Source organism: Erinaceus europaeus, chromosome 4 (genome assembly GCF_950295315.1).
Source record: "Erinaceus europaeus chromosome 4, mEriEur2.1, whole genome shotgun sequence".
NCBI lineage: Eukaryota > Metazoa > Chordata > Mammalia > Eulipotyphla > Erinaceidae > Erinaceus > Erinaceus europaeus.
The window spans coordinates 24,194,404-24,212,646 of NC_080165.1; the positions used below are offsets into that span (position 1 = coordinate 24,194,404).

Genomic DNA, 18,243 nt, shown 5'->3' on the forward strand with positions numbered 1-18,243 from the left:
ATTTGTTCAGAGAAAGGTCAGCACTATTTTCTACCAAAGACTCATACAACTAAGTGCTTCCTGGATGTGAGACACTCTGCTACTTGAAAAATTCATTTTCAGTACTAAGAAAGCTCAGTATCTAGCAGAAAATAGAGATACAAACTATTATAATTCAAAATAGAACATTGGAAGTATAGTGATAGACATATGCACAAAATGTTAGAGAAGTCTGGGGTGGGTGGCAAGGAAAGAGCAAAGTTTTAGAAAGGCTTCCAGGAACATCCAATGCCTGATCTGAGCAGGAATTCACCAGAAACTATAGGAAAGATTCCTGACATGCCAGGAGAACATAAACAAAGACAATGATAACATTCAAGATGGATTCAAGTGCCTCTGGTCTATTTCTTTCTTTTTTTTTAATATTTCTTTATTTTCCCTTTTGTTGCCCTTGTTTTATTGTTGTAGTTATTATTGTTGTTGGATAGGACAGAGAGAAATGGAGAGAGGAGGGGAAGACAGAGAGGGGGAGAGAAAGATAGACACCTGCAGACCTGCTTCACTGCCTGTGAAGCAACTCCCCTGCAGGTGGGGATCCAGGGGCTGGAACCAGGATCCTTAAGCCAGCCCTTGCGCTTTGCGCAACCTGCACTTAACCCGCTGCGCTACGGCCTGACTCCCGAGCCTCTGGTCTATTTCTACCCACAAAAAATTACAAACTTCTAAATAAAGAGCCAAAAACATTTCTAATATCATAATTTATATTATTCAGGCATATCACTTCTACTTACTCATTTTCCAACTCTAGTATTCTGGTTCAAGGTTATGGGTGGTCAGTGACCATCCCCATAGTTCAGGGTACAAGTAGGAACCAATCCTGGACAAGATGCCCTTCTGTTATAGGGTGTACTCTAAAACTCATCTATATTTACTTCTACTGGGACAATTTATTTTTTTTTCATGTTTTATTTTTTTCAGAATTTAAATTATTTTTATTAACAAGGCAGAATCTGGGGTTAGTTTTTGTAGCCAGGGCTGGCCCTTTGGCCTCTGACTCTCTCAAACTTCCAGCCCTTGGAGCAGACATAAGGCTTGGTGTGGCTGTGTGGGGTGCCTGGGGCCTTGCTGAAATGCCTGTACACCTCTCTGCCCTTAGGAGGTCCGGAGAGCACAACGGTGCCACAGCCCTTGGGGGAGTCCAGGGCCAGCTGGTCAAACGTAGGATCTTGCCCCTGGCCTTGAGGATGTACTGGGACAATTTATTAGACACACCTATGAATCTACCCACATCTTGGGACAGGGGAAGAACCCAGAGCATCTGAAGAAAACTCACATAGACATGAGAATATGCAAAATGCATATTCTTCAACAGCAGCCTTGACTAACAATCCAAACTTCCCTCCTCATTCAACATTATAACAAATAGACATTGAACAAAATGATGCTACTTAGGCATATATGTATATATATACACACACACACATATATACACATGGCAGTTTTGTGAGGTAATTACTTTTACAGAACAGATAAGAACATAAAGACTAAAAAGGTGAAGAAGTGCCCGTGGTTATAGTGCTTTTTACATGATAGAATGAAAATCTGAAGCCAGGTCCACCTCTGAGTGCTTCACACAGAATTATAGTTTTATCTATTCAAAAAGCCTCTTACCTTATCACTAATATGATTATAATACTAGTCACTAACATTTATCTAGCTCTTTTTGGTTGTGTTGGGGATTGAACCTATGACATCAGAGCCTTAGGCACAACAGTCATTTTGCATAACCATTATGCTATCTCCTCAGCCCTTATCTAGCTCTTAATATGGCAAGCACTATACCAAGCAGTTTATGTAAGTGATCTCATTTAATCCTCACAATCACCCTATGAGGTAGGCTTATCGAGATTTTTATTTCACAGTTGAAGAAACTGAGTTGTTTTGATTTGAGCAACTGAATTTTATAGGAGTTCAGTAATTGCTTTGTTCCCATAGCAGGTAAGGAGTAGGGCCAGAGTTGAACTTTGGTATAATTCCAGAATCCATTCTTTTCATCATTACAGTAGACTGTAGGAAACTCAACTCTACTCCTAGCTCAAACCAGGCAGGCAAGTTGATAGTTCTATCTCAATTTCCTTGTTAATTAAATGGGGGGTACTTTTATTTCTATATTTCCTAGAGATATTGGGATTATAAAATGAGAAAGTGTAAAACTTTAAGAAGCAAAATTGCTATATAAATCCAGACCCTGTCACAAGTTGCACTCAGTTATCTTCTCTCTTGTGATCATAAAGGGATTTCGCTGATACCATTAGCTCTCAAACATCATGTGAAGCGGGTAGTATTATTATCACCACTTATCAAGAAACCAAAGCACAGAAGATGATGTAATTTGTTAGTCAGTGGCAGAGCTGGGAATAAAACCAAAGAGTCTAACTCGCACTGCTTATGTACTAATGGTAAATCCTATTTTTGTGTTTCAAACTTAATTTTAAAATGGACAAGGATAAAATATTAGTGTCCAGTTCAAAACACAGATTAAATACTTACAGAAATTAAATTTCCCATCACAGTGGCAACAATATAATCTAGGGCTTTAACTCCTCGCATTTGAGAGGAACTGCATAAAGAATCAAAAAGAATACATTTCCATTTCTCTAGTATAGACCAGGATAAGCCCCCACTGGGGTTGTAGTTGAGGCTTGGTTCTTGCATGATGACGATGCCATTCCTACTGTCCATTTTTGCTGTTCCTTCCTTTATTCCTTCCTCCCTCCCTCCCTTCCTTCTTCTTCACTTTATTTTTATTTTATTTTTCTTATATTTGATAGGACAGAGAGAAATTGAGGGAGAGAGAGACATCTGCAGAACAAACGCCTCACCACTCATGAAACTTGTCTCCTGCGGGGGTGACTAAGGGCTTGAACTAGGGTCCTTGAATATGGTAAGGTGCAGTCAACAAAGTGTGCCATTGTTCAGCCCCTCCCTTTTCTTTTGATAGAGGATGAGAGACAGCAAAAGACGGAAAAGGAGAGGAAATGGGAAAAAGACAGAGAGGATGAGAGACACCTGCATCAATCCTATATGCCTTGTGAAGCTTCCCACAGGTAGGGACCAGGGGCTTGAACCCTGGTCTTCCTGCATGGTAATATGTGTGCTCTACTAGGTGAGCTGCCACCAGGCCCCTAGACTTCAGCAATTTAGTTTTCTCAAGAAACTTACTGTTACACAAAGGTTGCAAAACTGGGTGAGTCACTGCCTAGTATTAGTGAGTCTATAAGCTTCCACAGAGAATATGAAATCTCAATATTACATTGTTCCTTCCTAAAATCAGGGGGGGAAGCATCAGATACAGTCTCACATCATAAGCACCTAAAATAGCTATATAATTTAAAATGTATTCTAACATACAGATTCATAATATCCCAAGCTCAAAATTCAAGATCTCAAATGAATAATATACAAAACAATAAAAGTACACATGGCACCATGAAGATCATTCTTTTCCTATAAAGCAATCAAAATGTTTGTGTTTCTTACCCAAGTCCTGCCAGAGATACACAAGCCTTAAAGAAAATTAAAAAGTAGTAGTGGGGCTGACTCTCTGGCTTAAATAGGAGATAAGCATGAATTTAATCCCCCCCTCAGATGATTAATTCCTCCAAATTCTTGTTATCTAGAACAGCACATTGACCTTTCAATTATTACTAGCTGATAATCATATACTTTGAAATTACCACAGAAACCAGAGGAAAAATAAGATAAAGAAACATCCAATCTCAAAAATTAATTAAATAAGAGTCCATAAACTCTTTATTATTACTCTCTGACTGAAATAGACTCACAAGTGAAAAACCTGTTATTTTATCATAGGGGCAAAACTGAGTCATAGAAACCTAAGAACTATTCTACTAATGTCAAGAAAACGTCTAGGTGGGGGAGATATCATAATGATTATGCACACAGACTCTCATGCCTAAGGCTCCTAGGTCCCAGGTTCAGTCCCCAGCACCAATATATGCCAGGGCTGAGCAGTGCTGTGGAGAAAAAAAGAAAAAGAAAAAGAAAAGAAAGAAAGCTTATTTCTTGGGCAGCTCAAGATCTAAATTCATTTCTAACTACATAATAATAAAAGTCGTACCAAATGGGGTTAGGAGATAACTCACCTGGTAGGTAAAGTGCATCCCATTAAGTGTGTGTAGCTCTGGGTCTGAATCTCGGCTCCACATGGTGTGCCATGGATGACACTGAGGGAGCTCCATGGATGGCACAGCAGCGCTGTGGTGTCTCCTTTCTCTCTGTCTCTTCCTTTCTCAAAAAATAAAGAGTAAAAAAATTAAAGAATATATTAAAAAAAAGAAAGAAAGCCCTATCACCTTAGCACATGCTGTGAAGTGAACATAAATGACAGCATAGGATTCCCAGTTTCTCAGAGGCTGTTTTAACATATGAATCTAGGCTTCCTTGGAGAAAAAAATTATCTTGGTGTCTATACTAAAATAAGTGATATATGCTATTAGGTCAGGGGCTCTAAGGGCTCTTGAAGTTCTTTTTTTTTTTTTAAGTTTTTTGATACTTATTTATTTTCCCTTTTGTTGCCCTTGTTGTAGTTATTATTGTTATTGATGTCGTCGTTGTTAGATAGGACAGAGAGAAATAGGGAGGGGGAAGGCAAAGGGGGAGAAAAAGATAGACACATGCAGACCTACTTCACTGCCTGTGAAGCGACTCCCCTGCAGGTAGGGAGACAAGGGCTCCAACTGGGATCCTTAAGCTGGTCCTTGTGCTTCACACCACGTGTGCTTAACCCACTGCACTACCACCCAACTCCCGGGATCTTGGAGTTCTATGTAAGTATAAACACCAGGGGATCTACTTAAAATGCATGCCCAATGGGGTGGGTGGTTTGCATGTGCAAGGACCTGGGTTCAAGCCCATGGTTTGTATCTGCAAGGGATAAGCTTCATTAGTGATGAAATAGTGCTGCTCGTGTCCCTCTTTCTCCCTATCTCCTCCTCCCCCTTTAATTTCTTTGTCTCTATCAATAACAAAAATACTTGTTCAACAAGCTCCCACATGATACTAATGCTACTGCTTAATACACACTTTGAGTAACAGGAGTTAAGGAATATTTCCAAATAAAAATCAGATGTAATACCTTAATAACAGGTCACTTTTTTTTTTTTTTTTTTTTTTGCTTCCAGGGTTACTGCTGGGGCTCGGTGCCTGCACTATGAATCCACTGCTCCTGGTGGCCATTTTCCCTTTTGTTGCACTTGTTGTTTATCATTGTTGTTACTATTATTGTTGTTATTGCTGTCATTGTTATTGGATAGGACAGAAAGAAATGGAGTGAGGAGGGGAAGACGGAGAGGAAGAGAGAAAGACACCTGCAGACCTGCTTCACCACTTGTGAAGCGATCCCCCTTCAGGTGGGGGGCCGGGGGCTCTAACCTGCATCCTTATGCCGGTTCTTGTACTTTGTGCCAAGTGTGCTTAACCCGCTGTGCTACCACCCGGCCCCCCAGGTCACTTTTAAGAATGTTTTTTTTTTGTGTGTGTGTGCTGACAATTTACTGGGACTTGACTTGATTCAGGTGTATACAGACGAATATAAAACCTTGAGTATTGTGACGAAAGGATTAATTCAAGGTAAATATTTTTAAAATTAAATCAAATATTAAGAAATAAGTTATGCCTACAAATGGTTTATAAGATAATCGTTTGGAATTAATAATTCTTACTTTCACCATAAAACAAATATTCAGATACTAAAGAAGACACCTTTTCTTAAGCAGAAGAAAAAAAATGAAAGTCCAACAAAATTAAGTCATGCCCACAGCACAGTCATAGTATTTTTAGTGAGAAAAATTCTAAGACATATGTAAGTGTATTAAGAGAACTACAAGGCATAAAATATGCCCTAGAACCTGAAGGAGGGTTCAAAGAAAGGGAACAACTTGGATTTTAAAAAAGAATTAACTGGAAAAGATTACATATGACAGACAAGAATCCATTTCCCATATGGAAACCAATATCCCCTATAACTTTCCTTTTTTGGTTTTCAATGGCATATATATATTAGTCCATCCTCTCTTACACAATTCAACCAACCAATATAAGAATGAAGTTGATAGTGGGTTCAGCTGGCTAGTCACCATGTTTACCCTTAGATGCATTTCAAACCAATGAGGGTGAAGTTCAAGGTGGAGGGAGGAAGAGAAAAAGCAGAGTCACTTCTGTTCACACAGAAGGAAACCCCCATCTCCACACTTTGCAGTCTGGCTCTTCAGTGTTTCTGTACACTCTTCAACCCCATAACTCTGAAGGTAGCAGCCGTCAGTTTCTCATAAACAAGGAACATCAGAGCAGCAGTGAGGACTGTCTGCAGCAGTTTGGCTTCCAGACCTTTGTAGAGCCCCATTATTCCAAAACATCTACAAGAAAAGAGGTTTGAAAAAAGGAAAGAATTTATTTGTAAAGGCCAATTTTCACATCAAAGAAAGATGGTATTTTTCAAAGGCTTCATCATTAGGAACAAAACCAAAAATGGAAGGTTTAAATATTAACAGACTTCTACTCTCAAAGTACTTTTTATTTTTATTTTTCCTTTTTAAAAAATATTTATTTATTCCCTTTTGTTGCCCTTGTTTTATTGTTGTAGTTATTATTGTTGTTGTTCTTGATGTCGTCATTGTTGAGTAGGACACAGAGAATTGGAGAGAGGAGGGGAAGACAGAGGAGGAAAGACCTGCAGACCTGCTTCACCACCTGTGAAGCAACTCCCCTGCAGGTGGGGAGCCGGGGGCTCGAACCGGGATCCTTATGCAGGTCTTTGTGCTTTGCGCCACCTGCGCTTAATCCACTGCGCTACTGCATAACTCCCAGTACTTTTTATTTTTAAAGACATTTGGGAACTGATGAGAGTCTACTATCCATGCTGACAACATCCCACAGATGAGCTACAGATCCTAAAATCTCTTAAAACTAACTTCATACAAAAATATGTGGTCTAGTAAAGAGTTCTTTGATTTTTAATGATCTCTCAATTCAGTTATTTCAACCTAACAGTATCTGCCAATTGGTTTAAATCATTTTAGCCTCAACAGACTAAAGAAGAAGTGGTGGAAAGGAGAAACCACTTATTTTTCAGTTTTCGCATATACCCACTCTTGACATTATGATTCTCGAATTTAGTGCATATTATATTCATCTGAAAGGGTTGGTAAACATCAGATTGCTAGGCACCATTCACAGAACTTCTGATTCACTAAGTCTGGGACAGTTTGCTTTTCTAAAGATGTATTTATTGGGAGTCGGGCAGCAGAGCAGCGGGTTAAAGCGCATGTGGCACAAAGCGCAAGGGCCGGAGTAAGGATCCTGATTCAAGCCCCCGGCTCCCCACCTGCAGGAGAGTCGCTTCACAAGCGGTGAAGCAGGTCTGCAGGTGTCTATCTTTCTCTCCTCCCTCTCTCCATTTCTCTCTGTCCTATACAACAATAATGACATCAATAATAACTACAACAATAAAACAAGGGCAACAAAAGGGAATAAATATTAAATTTTTTTTAAAAGATGTATTTATTTATAGTGTGTGTGTGTGTGTCTGGCTTATGCAGTACCAGAGATTGAACTATAGGCTTCAGATATGAAAGTTGTGTGCTCTGCTGCTCTCTCTCCCCCAATAAGATGAACAAGTTTTTTAAAGCCAGTACTTTAACCAGAGAGAATAAAGCTTCAGCTACAGTTAGGAATCAGAATCAATGATCTCTCCAAAGTGACCTGTTGAGAGTGGATTAATATCATAAACTAGTTCTTCAGCAACTCCAGCTTGCACATTCAAGTATTCATACTAATCAAGTGCTTTATGCAGAAGCTATTTTACATTGTATATAGTTGCTATGTGTGAAAACCTATTGTTGAGAGCAAACCATTTGTTATTGACTAACTTGAAATATGTTCTGCCCAGAGATGCAAGAAAAATTCACTGCAATGTTTGTCTTTCTTTTTCTTTTCTTCTCTCTTTCTTTTCTTTTCTTTTCTTTTTTTTTTTTTTTTTGCCTCCAGGGTTACTGCTAGGGCTCAGTGCCTGCACTATGAACCCACTGCTCCTGGAGGCCATTTTTTCCAGTTTGTTGTCCTTGTTGTTGTTGTTATTGTTGCCATTGATATTGTTGTTGTTGTCTAGGACAGAGAGAAGTAGAGAGAGATGGGGAAGACAGAGAAGGGGAAATCAAGACAGGCACCTGCAGACCTGCTTCACCGCCTGCAAAGCGAGCTGGGGGCTCAAACTGGGATCCTTACACTGGTCCTTACACTTTGCACCAAGTGTGCTTAACCTGTTGCACTACCACCGAACCCCTCAATATTTCTTAAGGTGAGGTCTGCTACAAGGGAAAAAGAAAAAGAAAAAAAATATATATATATGGCTGATCTTTGATCCCAGTTCCTAGCTTCTAAAGCCCTTGTAATTTCATAAGAGCACTAGGAGCATCTCTTGTTCTAATATTTGATCTTTGATACTAGCTCCTGCAAAGAGCTGCTGAATCCTTTGGAATCTCCTGGATGATAGCAGTCAGTGCCTTTTGTTGTAATGAGGTGAATCAGGGCGGGTTCCTGGATATGGCTGGCCACCAGAAAACAAAGTCACATTAGAAGTTTGGAATTTTCAGTTCTACCCACTATTCTCTAGAGACAGGAGAGGGGCTACAAATGATGTTAGTGACCTGGGAAGTAGTATAGCGGTTAAAGTTTTGGACCCTAAAGTACATGAAGTGTAGAGTTCAATCCCTAGCAACACATATATCAGAGTGAAGTTCTGGTTCTCTCTTCCTCTATATAAACAAATAAATATATAAATAAATAAATGAAAAAAGAAACAGACAAGGACAGGCAGTGACTCATCCAGTATAACATACATGTTACCATGCACAAACACCCAGGTTCAAGCCACCAGTCCCCATCTGCAGGGGATACTTCGTAAGTGGTAGAGCAAGGCTATAGGTATCTCTCCTCTCTGTCTCTATTTCTATGAAATTAGTGACAGATCACTCCTACGTGATGAAGCTTATCTAAAAAATCCAAAAGAATGGGGTACAGAGAACTTTCAGGTAAGTAAACACACCCATGTACTAGGAGATGATGCCATGGGGACAAAGTTCCTGCACCTGGAACCTTTCCAGATCTTCCCCTATGTATCTCTTCAACTGCACTTGCCATTTCCTTTCCTATCAGTTAATAAACTGGTGAATGGAAGTGTTTCCTTAAGTTAGTTCTGTGAGCTAGTTTATAAACAATTAGGTACAATAAGATGAAGGCCATGGTAACTTCTGATTTATAACCACATTAGAAGTACAGTATCCAGGGGACCTCTATTTTTGATTGGCATCTGAAGTTGGTGTCTGTCAGATGGGAACCAGTCCTTAGTTAACCTGTGGGATCTCATGGATCTCCAGCTAGTGTCAGAATTGAGTTAAATTATAGGATATACAGTTGGTGTTGTGAAGAACTACCCAGTATGGGAAAAATCCTAGACAAAACTGGTGACCCGAAGTGTCAGAAGTGAAGTGTTCTGTGTGAGTAGCAAAAGGAGAGGTACACAAGAGTGCAGCAGATTTTCCTTATATCCACTCACATCAGGACCACCAGGATCTGTTTAAAATTGAAGATTGCTGGGAGTCAGGTGGTAGTGCAGCGGGTTAAGTGCAGGTGGCGCAAAGCGCAAGGACTGGCGTAAGGATCCTGGTTCGAGCCCCTGGCTCCCCACCTGCAGGGGTAAAGGGGTGAAGGGGCTCCCCACCTGCACAGGCGGTGAAGCAGGTCTGCAAGTGTCTATCTTTCTCTCCCCTCTCTGTCTTCCCCATCTCTCTCCATTTCTCTCTGTCCTATCCAACAACACAATAACAGTAATAACTACAACAATAAAACAACAAGGGCAACAATAAGGAATAGATAAATAAATATTAAAAAAAATTAAGATTGCCACACCCCACCTCAGATGAAAGGCACAAATCTGTACTTTAACAAGTACTTTATCAAAAACACTTACAGAAACCTGGCAGACTATGTTGCACTGGCCAATATAGTAGCTACTAGCCACATGTGGTAAAGAAAAAACAAACAAACAAACAGAAAAAAAAAACTCAGCTTCTCAGGGCCAGGTGTGCACCTGGTCAAGCACACATTACAATTGCAAAGACCTGGTTTCAAGGCCCTGGTCACCACCTGTGGGAAAAATTGGTGAAGCAGTATTGCAGGTGTCTCTCCCTCTCTATTTCTCCTTCCCTTCTCTATTTCTCTCTGTCTCTATCTAAACAAATAAACAATATCCTTATCTTCTCCAAGCCGGGGACAAAGAGCTAAACTGGCAGAGCACAGACTTCACACCTGAGCCTCCCAGTTGGATCCCAGGTGAGTTGGAGTAGTGCTCTAGTTTCTCTCATAAAATAAATAAATCTTTAAAATTTTTGTTCTTGGGACCAGGGAATGGCATACATGCTACCATATGCAAGGGCTGCATATGTTACCATATGTTACCATAGCAGGGCTGCAGATATCTCTCTTTCTCTCTCTCCCTTGCTCTCTGTCCCACCAATTTCTCTCTGTCCTATCAAATTAAAGAAAAAAAAAAAGGAAAAACTGTCTGATGGGAGCAGTGGGTTTGTCATGCAGGAACAGAGCCCCCCTGCAATAACCCTAGCAAAAAAAAAAAAGTTCACTCAGTTTTATACACTGATCATACTTCAAGTACTCAAAGCGACATGTGTTTAATGTATTTCCATCTACGTGGGTGAATGAAGCAGTGCAGTGGGTAATGTTGGACACTGCCAGAGTGATTATTTGACTGTCTCATAAATAAATATATTAACATGAAAGGAAAGGAAAGAGAAAAGATGGGGGGTGGGGCTGGGCAGTGGTGCACCAGTTAAACACACACATCACCATGCACAAGGACCTGCGTTTGAGCCCCCACTCCCCACCTGCAAGGGGCATGGGTGCTTCATGAAGAGTGGAGAAGTTCTGCAGGTGTCTATCTTTTCCTCTCCCTCTCTATCTCCCCTCCCTTTCAATTTCTCTCTGTCCTATCCAATAAAAGGAGAAAGAGGAGGAGGAGGAGGAGGAGGAGGAGGAGGAGGAGAAGGGATGTTCATTGGGGCTGGGTGGTGGTGCACCTGGTTGAGCACACATGTTACAATGTGCAAGGACCTGGGTTCAGGCCTCTGGCCCCCATCCATGGGGGGAAAGCTTTGTGTGTGGTGAAGCAGGGTTGCAAGTGTCTCTCTGTCTTTCTCCCTCTCAGTCTCCCCCTTCCATCTCGATTTCTAGCTGTTTCTGTCCAATAAAAAAATAAAGATAATTTAAAAAAGAAAGAAAAGGTCTGTAAAAGTGGGAATATAGCTGTCCTTCCACATTCATAAGGCTCCTTGTGCACCAAACAACATAAAATATTTGAAAACACACTGAATTTGAAAACAGAAAATCCTAATACTTCTTCACTTAGTTGCTAGCTGTCAATATATCTTTCTTAATTCTCAATGCTGACAGACATGAAAGTATCACTTTTTTTTTTTTTGGTGGGGGCAAAGCCTATCAACAATTTGAAATTATGTTCCATTTAAGATAATTAAAGATAATTCTACTTCTACAAGTTTTCTTTACATTTATAACCACTTGTGTATACACAACTCATAAGGGTGTTAACTCAGCAGTTTGTAAAGGTAAAAACCTGGAAACAAACTATAACCAGTACCTTTTTTTTTTTTTTATTGTCACCAGGGTGACTGCTTGTACTTTGTGCCAAATGACAAATCCATTGTTCCCTAAGTCCTTCCTTCCTTCCTTCTTTCTTTCCTCCCTCCCTCCTTTCCTTTCCTTTTTTTTTCCTGATAGGGAGAAATTGAAAAAGAAAGTGACAGAAATAGATAGAGAGAGAGAGACAGACATATGAGAAATAGAGATTTGCAGCACTACTTCACACAAGTGGAAGCCTCCCCCTGCAGGTAGGGACCAGGTACCTGAACTGGTATTCACTCTACTAGGTATCCCCCCCCCCAAACAAATTATAACATATATACAAGTAAACTGGCCAATAAATGGTAGTATATTATGCAGCAGAAAATAATGCAGCTTCTACAAAAAATAGATTCTGACATAAAGAGCTGTTTTGATATTATTTTTTTTAAATTTTATTTATTTATTTATTCCCCTTTTTTTTGTTGCCCTTGTTGTTTTATTGTTGTAGTTATTATCAATGTCATTGTTGTTGGATAGGACAGAGAGAAATGGAGAGAGGAGGGGAAGACAGAGAAGAGGAGAGAAAGACAGACACCTGCAGACCTGCTTCACTGCCTGTGAAGCGACTCCCCTGCAGGTGGGGAGCCGGTGGCTCAAATCTGGTTCCTTTTGCCAGTCCTTGAGTTTGGCGCCACCTGCACTTAACCCACTGCGCTACCGCCTGACTCCCTTTGATATTAATTTTTACAAAAAAAAAAATCAAGTTGCAAAAACAGTATTACTATATAAATCTATTTGTATAAAAATGAGTAAGTAGGAGTTGGGAGATGGTTCATCTGTTAGATTGCACTCTTTGCCATGCATAAGGAACTGAGTTTGGGTCACTGCACATGAGAGTATAGAGTACAGAAATGAGGGAAGCTCTATGAACAGTTTCTCCTCTCTTTTTAAATTATTGTTTTTTAAATTCATATATTGGGGGTTGGAGAGACAGCATAATGGTTATGTATAAGATTCTAATGCCTGAGGCTGTGAGGTCTCACCCAGGTTCAATTCCCTGCATCACTATATGCCAGAGCTGATCAATGCTCTGGTCTGTCTGTCTCTATATCTCTTTCATTAAAGTAAATAAATAAAATATAAAAATTATTTGTTGGATAGAGACAGAAACTGAGGGAGGAAGGGGATATAAAGAGAGTAAGAGAGAAGGAGCTAGGCAGTGGCACACTCGGCGCAACACACACGTTACAGTGTATAAGCCCCTGGCCCCTGCCTACTGAGGGGAAGCTTCATGAATGGTGAAGCAGTGCTGCAGGTGTCTCTATTCCTCTCTTCCTCTCTTCCCTCTCAATTTCTGTCTGTATCTAAAATAAATAAATAAAGTGACATATACATATGAGAGAAAGAGAGACAGAGAGAGAGGTCTGCTCTGTTTCACCACTGTGAAACTTTCCTCCTGCAGGTGAGGACCAGGGGCTTGCACACGGTGACATGTGTGCTTGCACAAGGTGACATGTGTGCTCAACTAGGTGTGCTACCACCCGGCCCCCAGACTCTCTTCTGTCTCTTTCTGAGATTAGAAGGGGGGGAATGTAAAATGGCCACTGGGGGTGGTAGAATCTTGCACATAATTCTAAGCAGCAAAACAAACAAACACACAAACATCAATTTTGAGGGGAATATGGGAAATGGAGAAGAAGTGCTAGGGATGAACCTCGGACCTCCGTGGTACAATTCAGGAGTTGTTCCTCTCTAAGCTACATCCCTAGACCCTCAAACTATATGCTTTAGGGTCTGGGCAGTGACCCATCCAGTTAAGTGCACACTGATCATCATGCAAAAGGACCCAGGTTCGAGCTCCTGCTCCCCACCTGTGGGGCTGGGGGGATGCTTCACAGGTTATGAAGCAGGACTGCAGATATCTTTCTCTCTTCCTAGCTACCTTCCCCTTTCAAACGCTCTCTGTCCTGTCAAATGAAATTAAAAATTATAAAAAAAGGCTTCCAGGAACAGTGGATTTATTCACAGTGCTGGCACCAAGCCCCATCAATAACCCTGGCTGAGTGCACGTTACAGCAGATAAGGATCTAGGTTCCAGCCCTGGTCCCTCCCCACCTCCAGGGAGAAACTTCACAAGTGGTGAAGCTGTACTGCAGGTGTCACTCTTTCTCTCTCCCACTCTATATCCTCCTTCCCTCTCAATTTCAGTCTCTATTCAATAAATAAAATATTTAAAAATAAAAAATAAATATATATGCATCATATGTAATATCCCGGAAATATGTGTTCTTAATTGTTAATACCATTACCTCTTAGAAAAGGGGTAGGAGAGGGGTCAGGATGTGGCTCACCTGGTTAAGTGTACACGTTGCAGTGCGCAAGGACCCAGGCTCAAGCCCCTGGTCCTTATTTGCAGAGGAAAGCTTCATAAGTGGTGAAGCAGGGCTGCAGGTGTCTCTGCCTCTTTCTTTCTATACCTCCTCTTCCCCTCTCAGTTTCTCTCTGTTTCCATCCAATAATAAATAAAAAAATAATAAAACTAATTACAAAAAAAGAAAGAAAAGGGATAGGAAAGAGGAGGTGGGGAGAAAGGGCAATTATGAATGTATTTATAGCTTTATTGAAGTTTAAAGGACTTCAGCCTTATGAGACTTGACTGATACATACTCCCAGGAAACCATCACCACATTCAACAAAGTGAATTCAACACCTTCAAAGTACTCTCATGTCTCTTTAGAACCCTTTTTTCCCTGATCCCAGGTGACCACTGATTTACGTTCTGTCACTATAGGTTATCTGCATTGTCTGTTTTATATAATGGAGTTATTTAGTATTTCTGGCTTCTTGGCATAACTATCTTGAGATTCATTCATATTGCTGCATCCATCAGTACTGCCTTCTTCACTTCTGAGCAGTAGTCTACTGCACAGATATCTCAAAACCTGTGTATCTATTTACTCAAGGATAATATTTGAGTTATTTCCAGTTTTTTACTCTTACAAATAAAGATGCTATTAATAGTAATGTTGAAATCACTTATGTAGACAGTTTACTTCTCTTGGATAACTACTTTGAAATCCAGTTACTAATTACTAGAGCTGGGGACACAGCATAATGATTATGCAAAAAGACTCTCAAACCAGAGGCTCTGAGGTCCCAGGTTCAATCCCCAGTCCCACTATAAGCCAGAGCTGAGAGGTGTTCTGTTGTCTGTCTATCTATCTCTCATTAAAATAAAATAGATAAAATCTTTAAAAAGAAAAGAAGGGAGTCAGGCAGTAGTGTAGTGGGTTAAGTGCACTTGGCGCAAAGCACAAGGAATGGCAGAGGATCCCAGTTTGAACCCTCGGCTCCCCACCTGCAGGGGAGTCGCTTCATAGGTGGTGAAGCAGGTCTGCAGGTGTCTATCTTTCTCTTCCCCTCTCTGTCTTCCCCTCCTCTCTCCATTTCACTCTGTCCTATCCAACAATGATGACATCATCATCAACAATAATAACTACAACAACAACAAAAAAAAGGGAATAAATAAATAAATAAATAAATAAATAAGAAAAGAAATGCAATTACTGGGTACTATAGTAGATGCATGCTTAACCTTTTAAGAAAATATCAAGGAATAAGACAATGTGAAACATGAGCTAGACATGGTGTATTATATCAAAGCAAGGAACTCTGGGGGAAGTAGGGGTGGCTAGGGAAGTGTGGAAGAGAACTGTTAGGGCTGGGTGCAAAATGAAATGATACACATGTGACAGTGTAATGCATTATCCTCCTCAATAAAGAAGTTAAAAAAAACTGTCAAAGTGCTTTTCAAAGTGGTTTTCCTGCTCTAAATTACCAATAGCAGCATAAGAAAGTTCCAGTTTTCTATATTCTTACCAACAGCTGGTGTGATGAATAGTTTTTTAAGCTGTTTTTATAATAAATGTTTTTATTTTCAAAATATATCTAATAATAGTAATCAGCTTATAGCAGTTTTTGCTTCAGAGGAGACCCCAATTTGACTTCTCTCAGGATTAGTATGTTTAAATAAAGCAGAGGAATAAAGACTGCTGCTTTTGGTCTATTGTTAGAATGAAGTTGAAGTTACTAATGTAAAGCATCTCGTTCAGTGCTTCCTACACAGCTCACACTCCAGAATGTTAGCTGCTCTGACCATCATTACCACTGTCCTTGTGATGATAAATGTTCTAACTCTTCTTACTTATCCCTCTATCCCATTCCTCCTATGACTATCCTCTATAATAGCCGCTCATTTCTTCTTATTTTGTCCTTTTTTTCCAGTTTCCTTTTTGTCATTTTTTTAAAATTTGTGATTAATAGTATGTTACAAGAGTGTGAGATTACAGTGGATAACTCTATACCACATCCACTGCCAAAGTCCTGTGTCCCTGTCATCCCACCTCCCAAAGATAATTGCTTGCTTCTGGTTTTTGTAGTTTCTGTTTTTGCAAGTTCATGTGTATCAGATCTCTAGATCTGACATAGGAGTAAAATCACCTTGTAACTGTTTTCATCTCTTTACTTATTTTGCTAAGCATAATCTCCTCTTGTCCCTTTCATTTTGCCCCAAAGGACACAGTATCCTTTTTTATTGCAAAGTAGTATTTCATGGAATATATGTCTCATAACTTCTTTAGCCAGTCATCTGTTGATGGGCATTTAGGCTGCTTCCACTCTTTGGTGAATAATGCAGTAGTTGTTCATTTCTATGAGGGGTCAAGGAACAGGGCATCAAGGGAGCCCTTATCAGGTATACAGTGCCTATACTAGAGGATAGGAAGAGCCTCATTCCTAAAGGAGTTCTGTATGCTTGTAACTATCAAAGAAAATGTATCTGGTCTGGGGCCTGATGGTGGCCCAGGTGCACCTGGTTGTGCAAGGATACAGGTTAGAGCTCTCACCCACAGGGGGAAAGCTCTGCAAGTGGTGAGGCAGTGCTGCAGATGTCTCTCTCCTTCTCTATCACTCTCTTTCCTCATGATTTCTGGTTGTCTCTATCCAACAAATAAATACAAATTTTTAAAAATGTATCTGATTTTTTGTACTATGTCCCTAAAATGAGAAAAATCTGAAAACAGCATGCAAGGCAAATCTTCCTGGGATGCTTTTTCCAGGGCAATAGTGAAAAATAAGCAAATCCTAAAACCCTTTGACAGAGATGAGTACTAACAGAATGGGATGTATCTATAAAGCTCACCTTACTCGTTGGTGCAGAAGATAGAGAACATTCCGAAGACTCCCTAATGTTCTGTTTTCTGGGTTTAGTCTGTGACGTCCAAACTGGGGAAGAAGAACGAATAATTATTACTATATATAACTCTTTTTTGTATCTTTCTCTCTCCCCTGTCCCCCTACTTTTGGCCAGTGATAAAGCTTCCTTTGGTGTTATAATACTCCCATGAGATGTACCAGAGGCTCAAACTTGGGTAGTACTCATGGCAAAGTAGTCGCTCTCCCAGGTGAGTTGTCTTTTAAATATATATATGTATCTTTATTTATTTATTGAATAGAGACAGCCAGAAATCAAGAAGGAAGGATAGGGGTGATAGGGAGAAAGACACCTGCAGCACTGTTTCACCACTCGCTAAGCTTTTCCCCTACAGGTGGGGACCAGGGGCTCTAACCTGGATCCTTGCACATTGTAACATGTGCACATTGCATATTGTAAAATGGGTGTGCCACCACCCAGCCCCAGTGAGTTGTCTTGATGGTCACTAATTCCTGTATCTTAATTTCCACCTGCAGAGGAACTTGTGTTGGAATGTTTTACATCAAACAGTAATAAAAATATCTAGTTAGTAAACAGTATCTATTTTTCAGTGAAATAATTGAAAAAAAAAGAATATTTTTCAGTTAAGCCAGCACAAGAACTTTTATTTTATAGAGAATTATGAGCAAAATTCTATATCAAAAGAAAACTATAGCAATGGAGAAGATTTAGATACTGAAGATGTATAGTCCTTTAAAAAAGTTTTTATAAACACTAATTAGCTAAAATCTCTGTAGACTACACCATTCATATAATGTGTTTACATTAAAAAAGGGTCAAAGACATTAATTTGAATATCACTGAATTCCATTATGTTATGTTAAGTACCAATTAAAATACAGTATGCTTTTTTTCAGTTTTTATTTTAAAAATTTTATTGTTTCAGAGGTAACTTTGGTTTACAAGATTATAATTGTCTTAGAAGAACATTTTCATCCATCCAAAAAGATCTGTGTACACATATGTTCTTAGCAGCACAATTTGTAATAGCCAAAACCTGGAAGCAACCCAGGTGTCCAACAAATGAGTGGCTGAGCAAGTTGTGGTATATATACACAATGGAATACTACTCAGCTGTAAAAAATGGTGACTTCACCATTTTCAGCCAATCTTGGATGGACCTTGAAAAATTCATGTTAAGTGAAATAAGTCAGAAACAGACGGATGAATATGGGATGATCTCACTCTCAGGCCGAAGTTGAAAAACAAGATTAGAAAAGAAAACACAAGTAGAACCTGAAATGGAATTGGCATATTGC

At 39.8% G+C, this 18,243-nt stretch overlaps 2 protein-coding genes across 2 annotated transcripts in view; one reads left to right on the plus strand and one right to left on the minus strand.

Moving 5' to 3' along the window:
• The window catches only part of SGSM3 (small G protein signaling modulator 3), a 421,214-nt gene that overhangs the window by 397,763 nt on the left and 5,208 nt on the right, over positions 1 to 18,243 (plus strand). The window lies entirely within an intron of this gene.
• Positions 5,810 to 18,243, minus strand: part of SLC25A17 (solute carrier family 25 member 17) — a 55,332-nt gene continuing 42,898 nt past the window's right edge. Inside the window, exons 8-9 of the mRNA XM_007523406.3 lie at positions 16,913 to 16,995; positions 5,810 to 6,416 (exon numbers count right to left, since the gene is read on the minus strand). Coding sequence (XP_007523468.1) covers positions 6,269 to 6,416; positions 16,913 to 16,995 — 231 coding nt within the window. The 3' untranslated portion in view covers positions 5,810 to 6,268. The remainder of the gene's footprint in view (positions 6,417 to 16,912; positions 16,996 to 18,243) is intronic.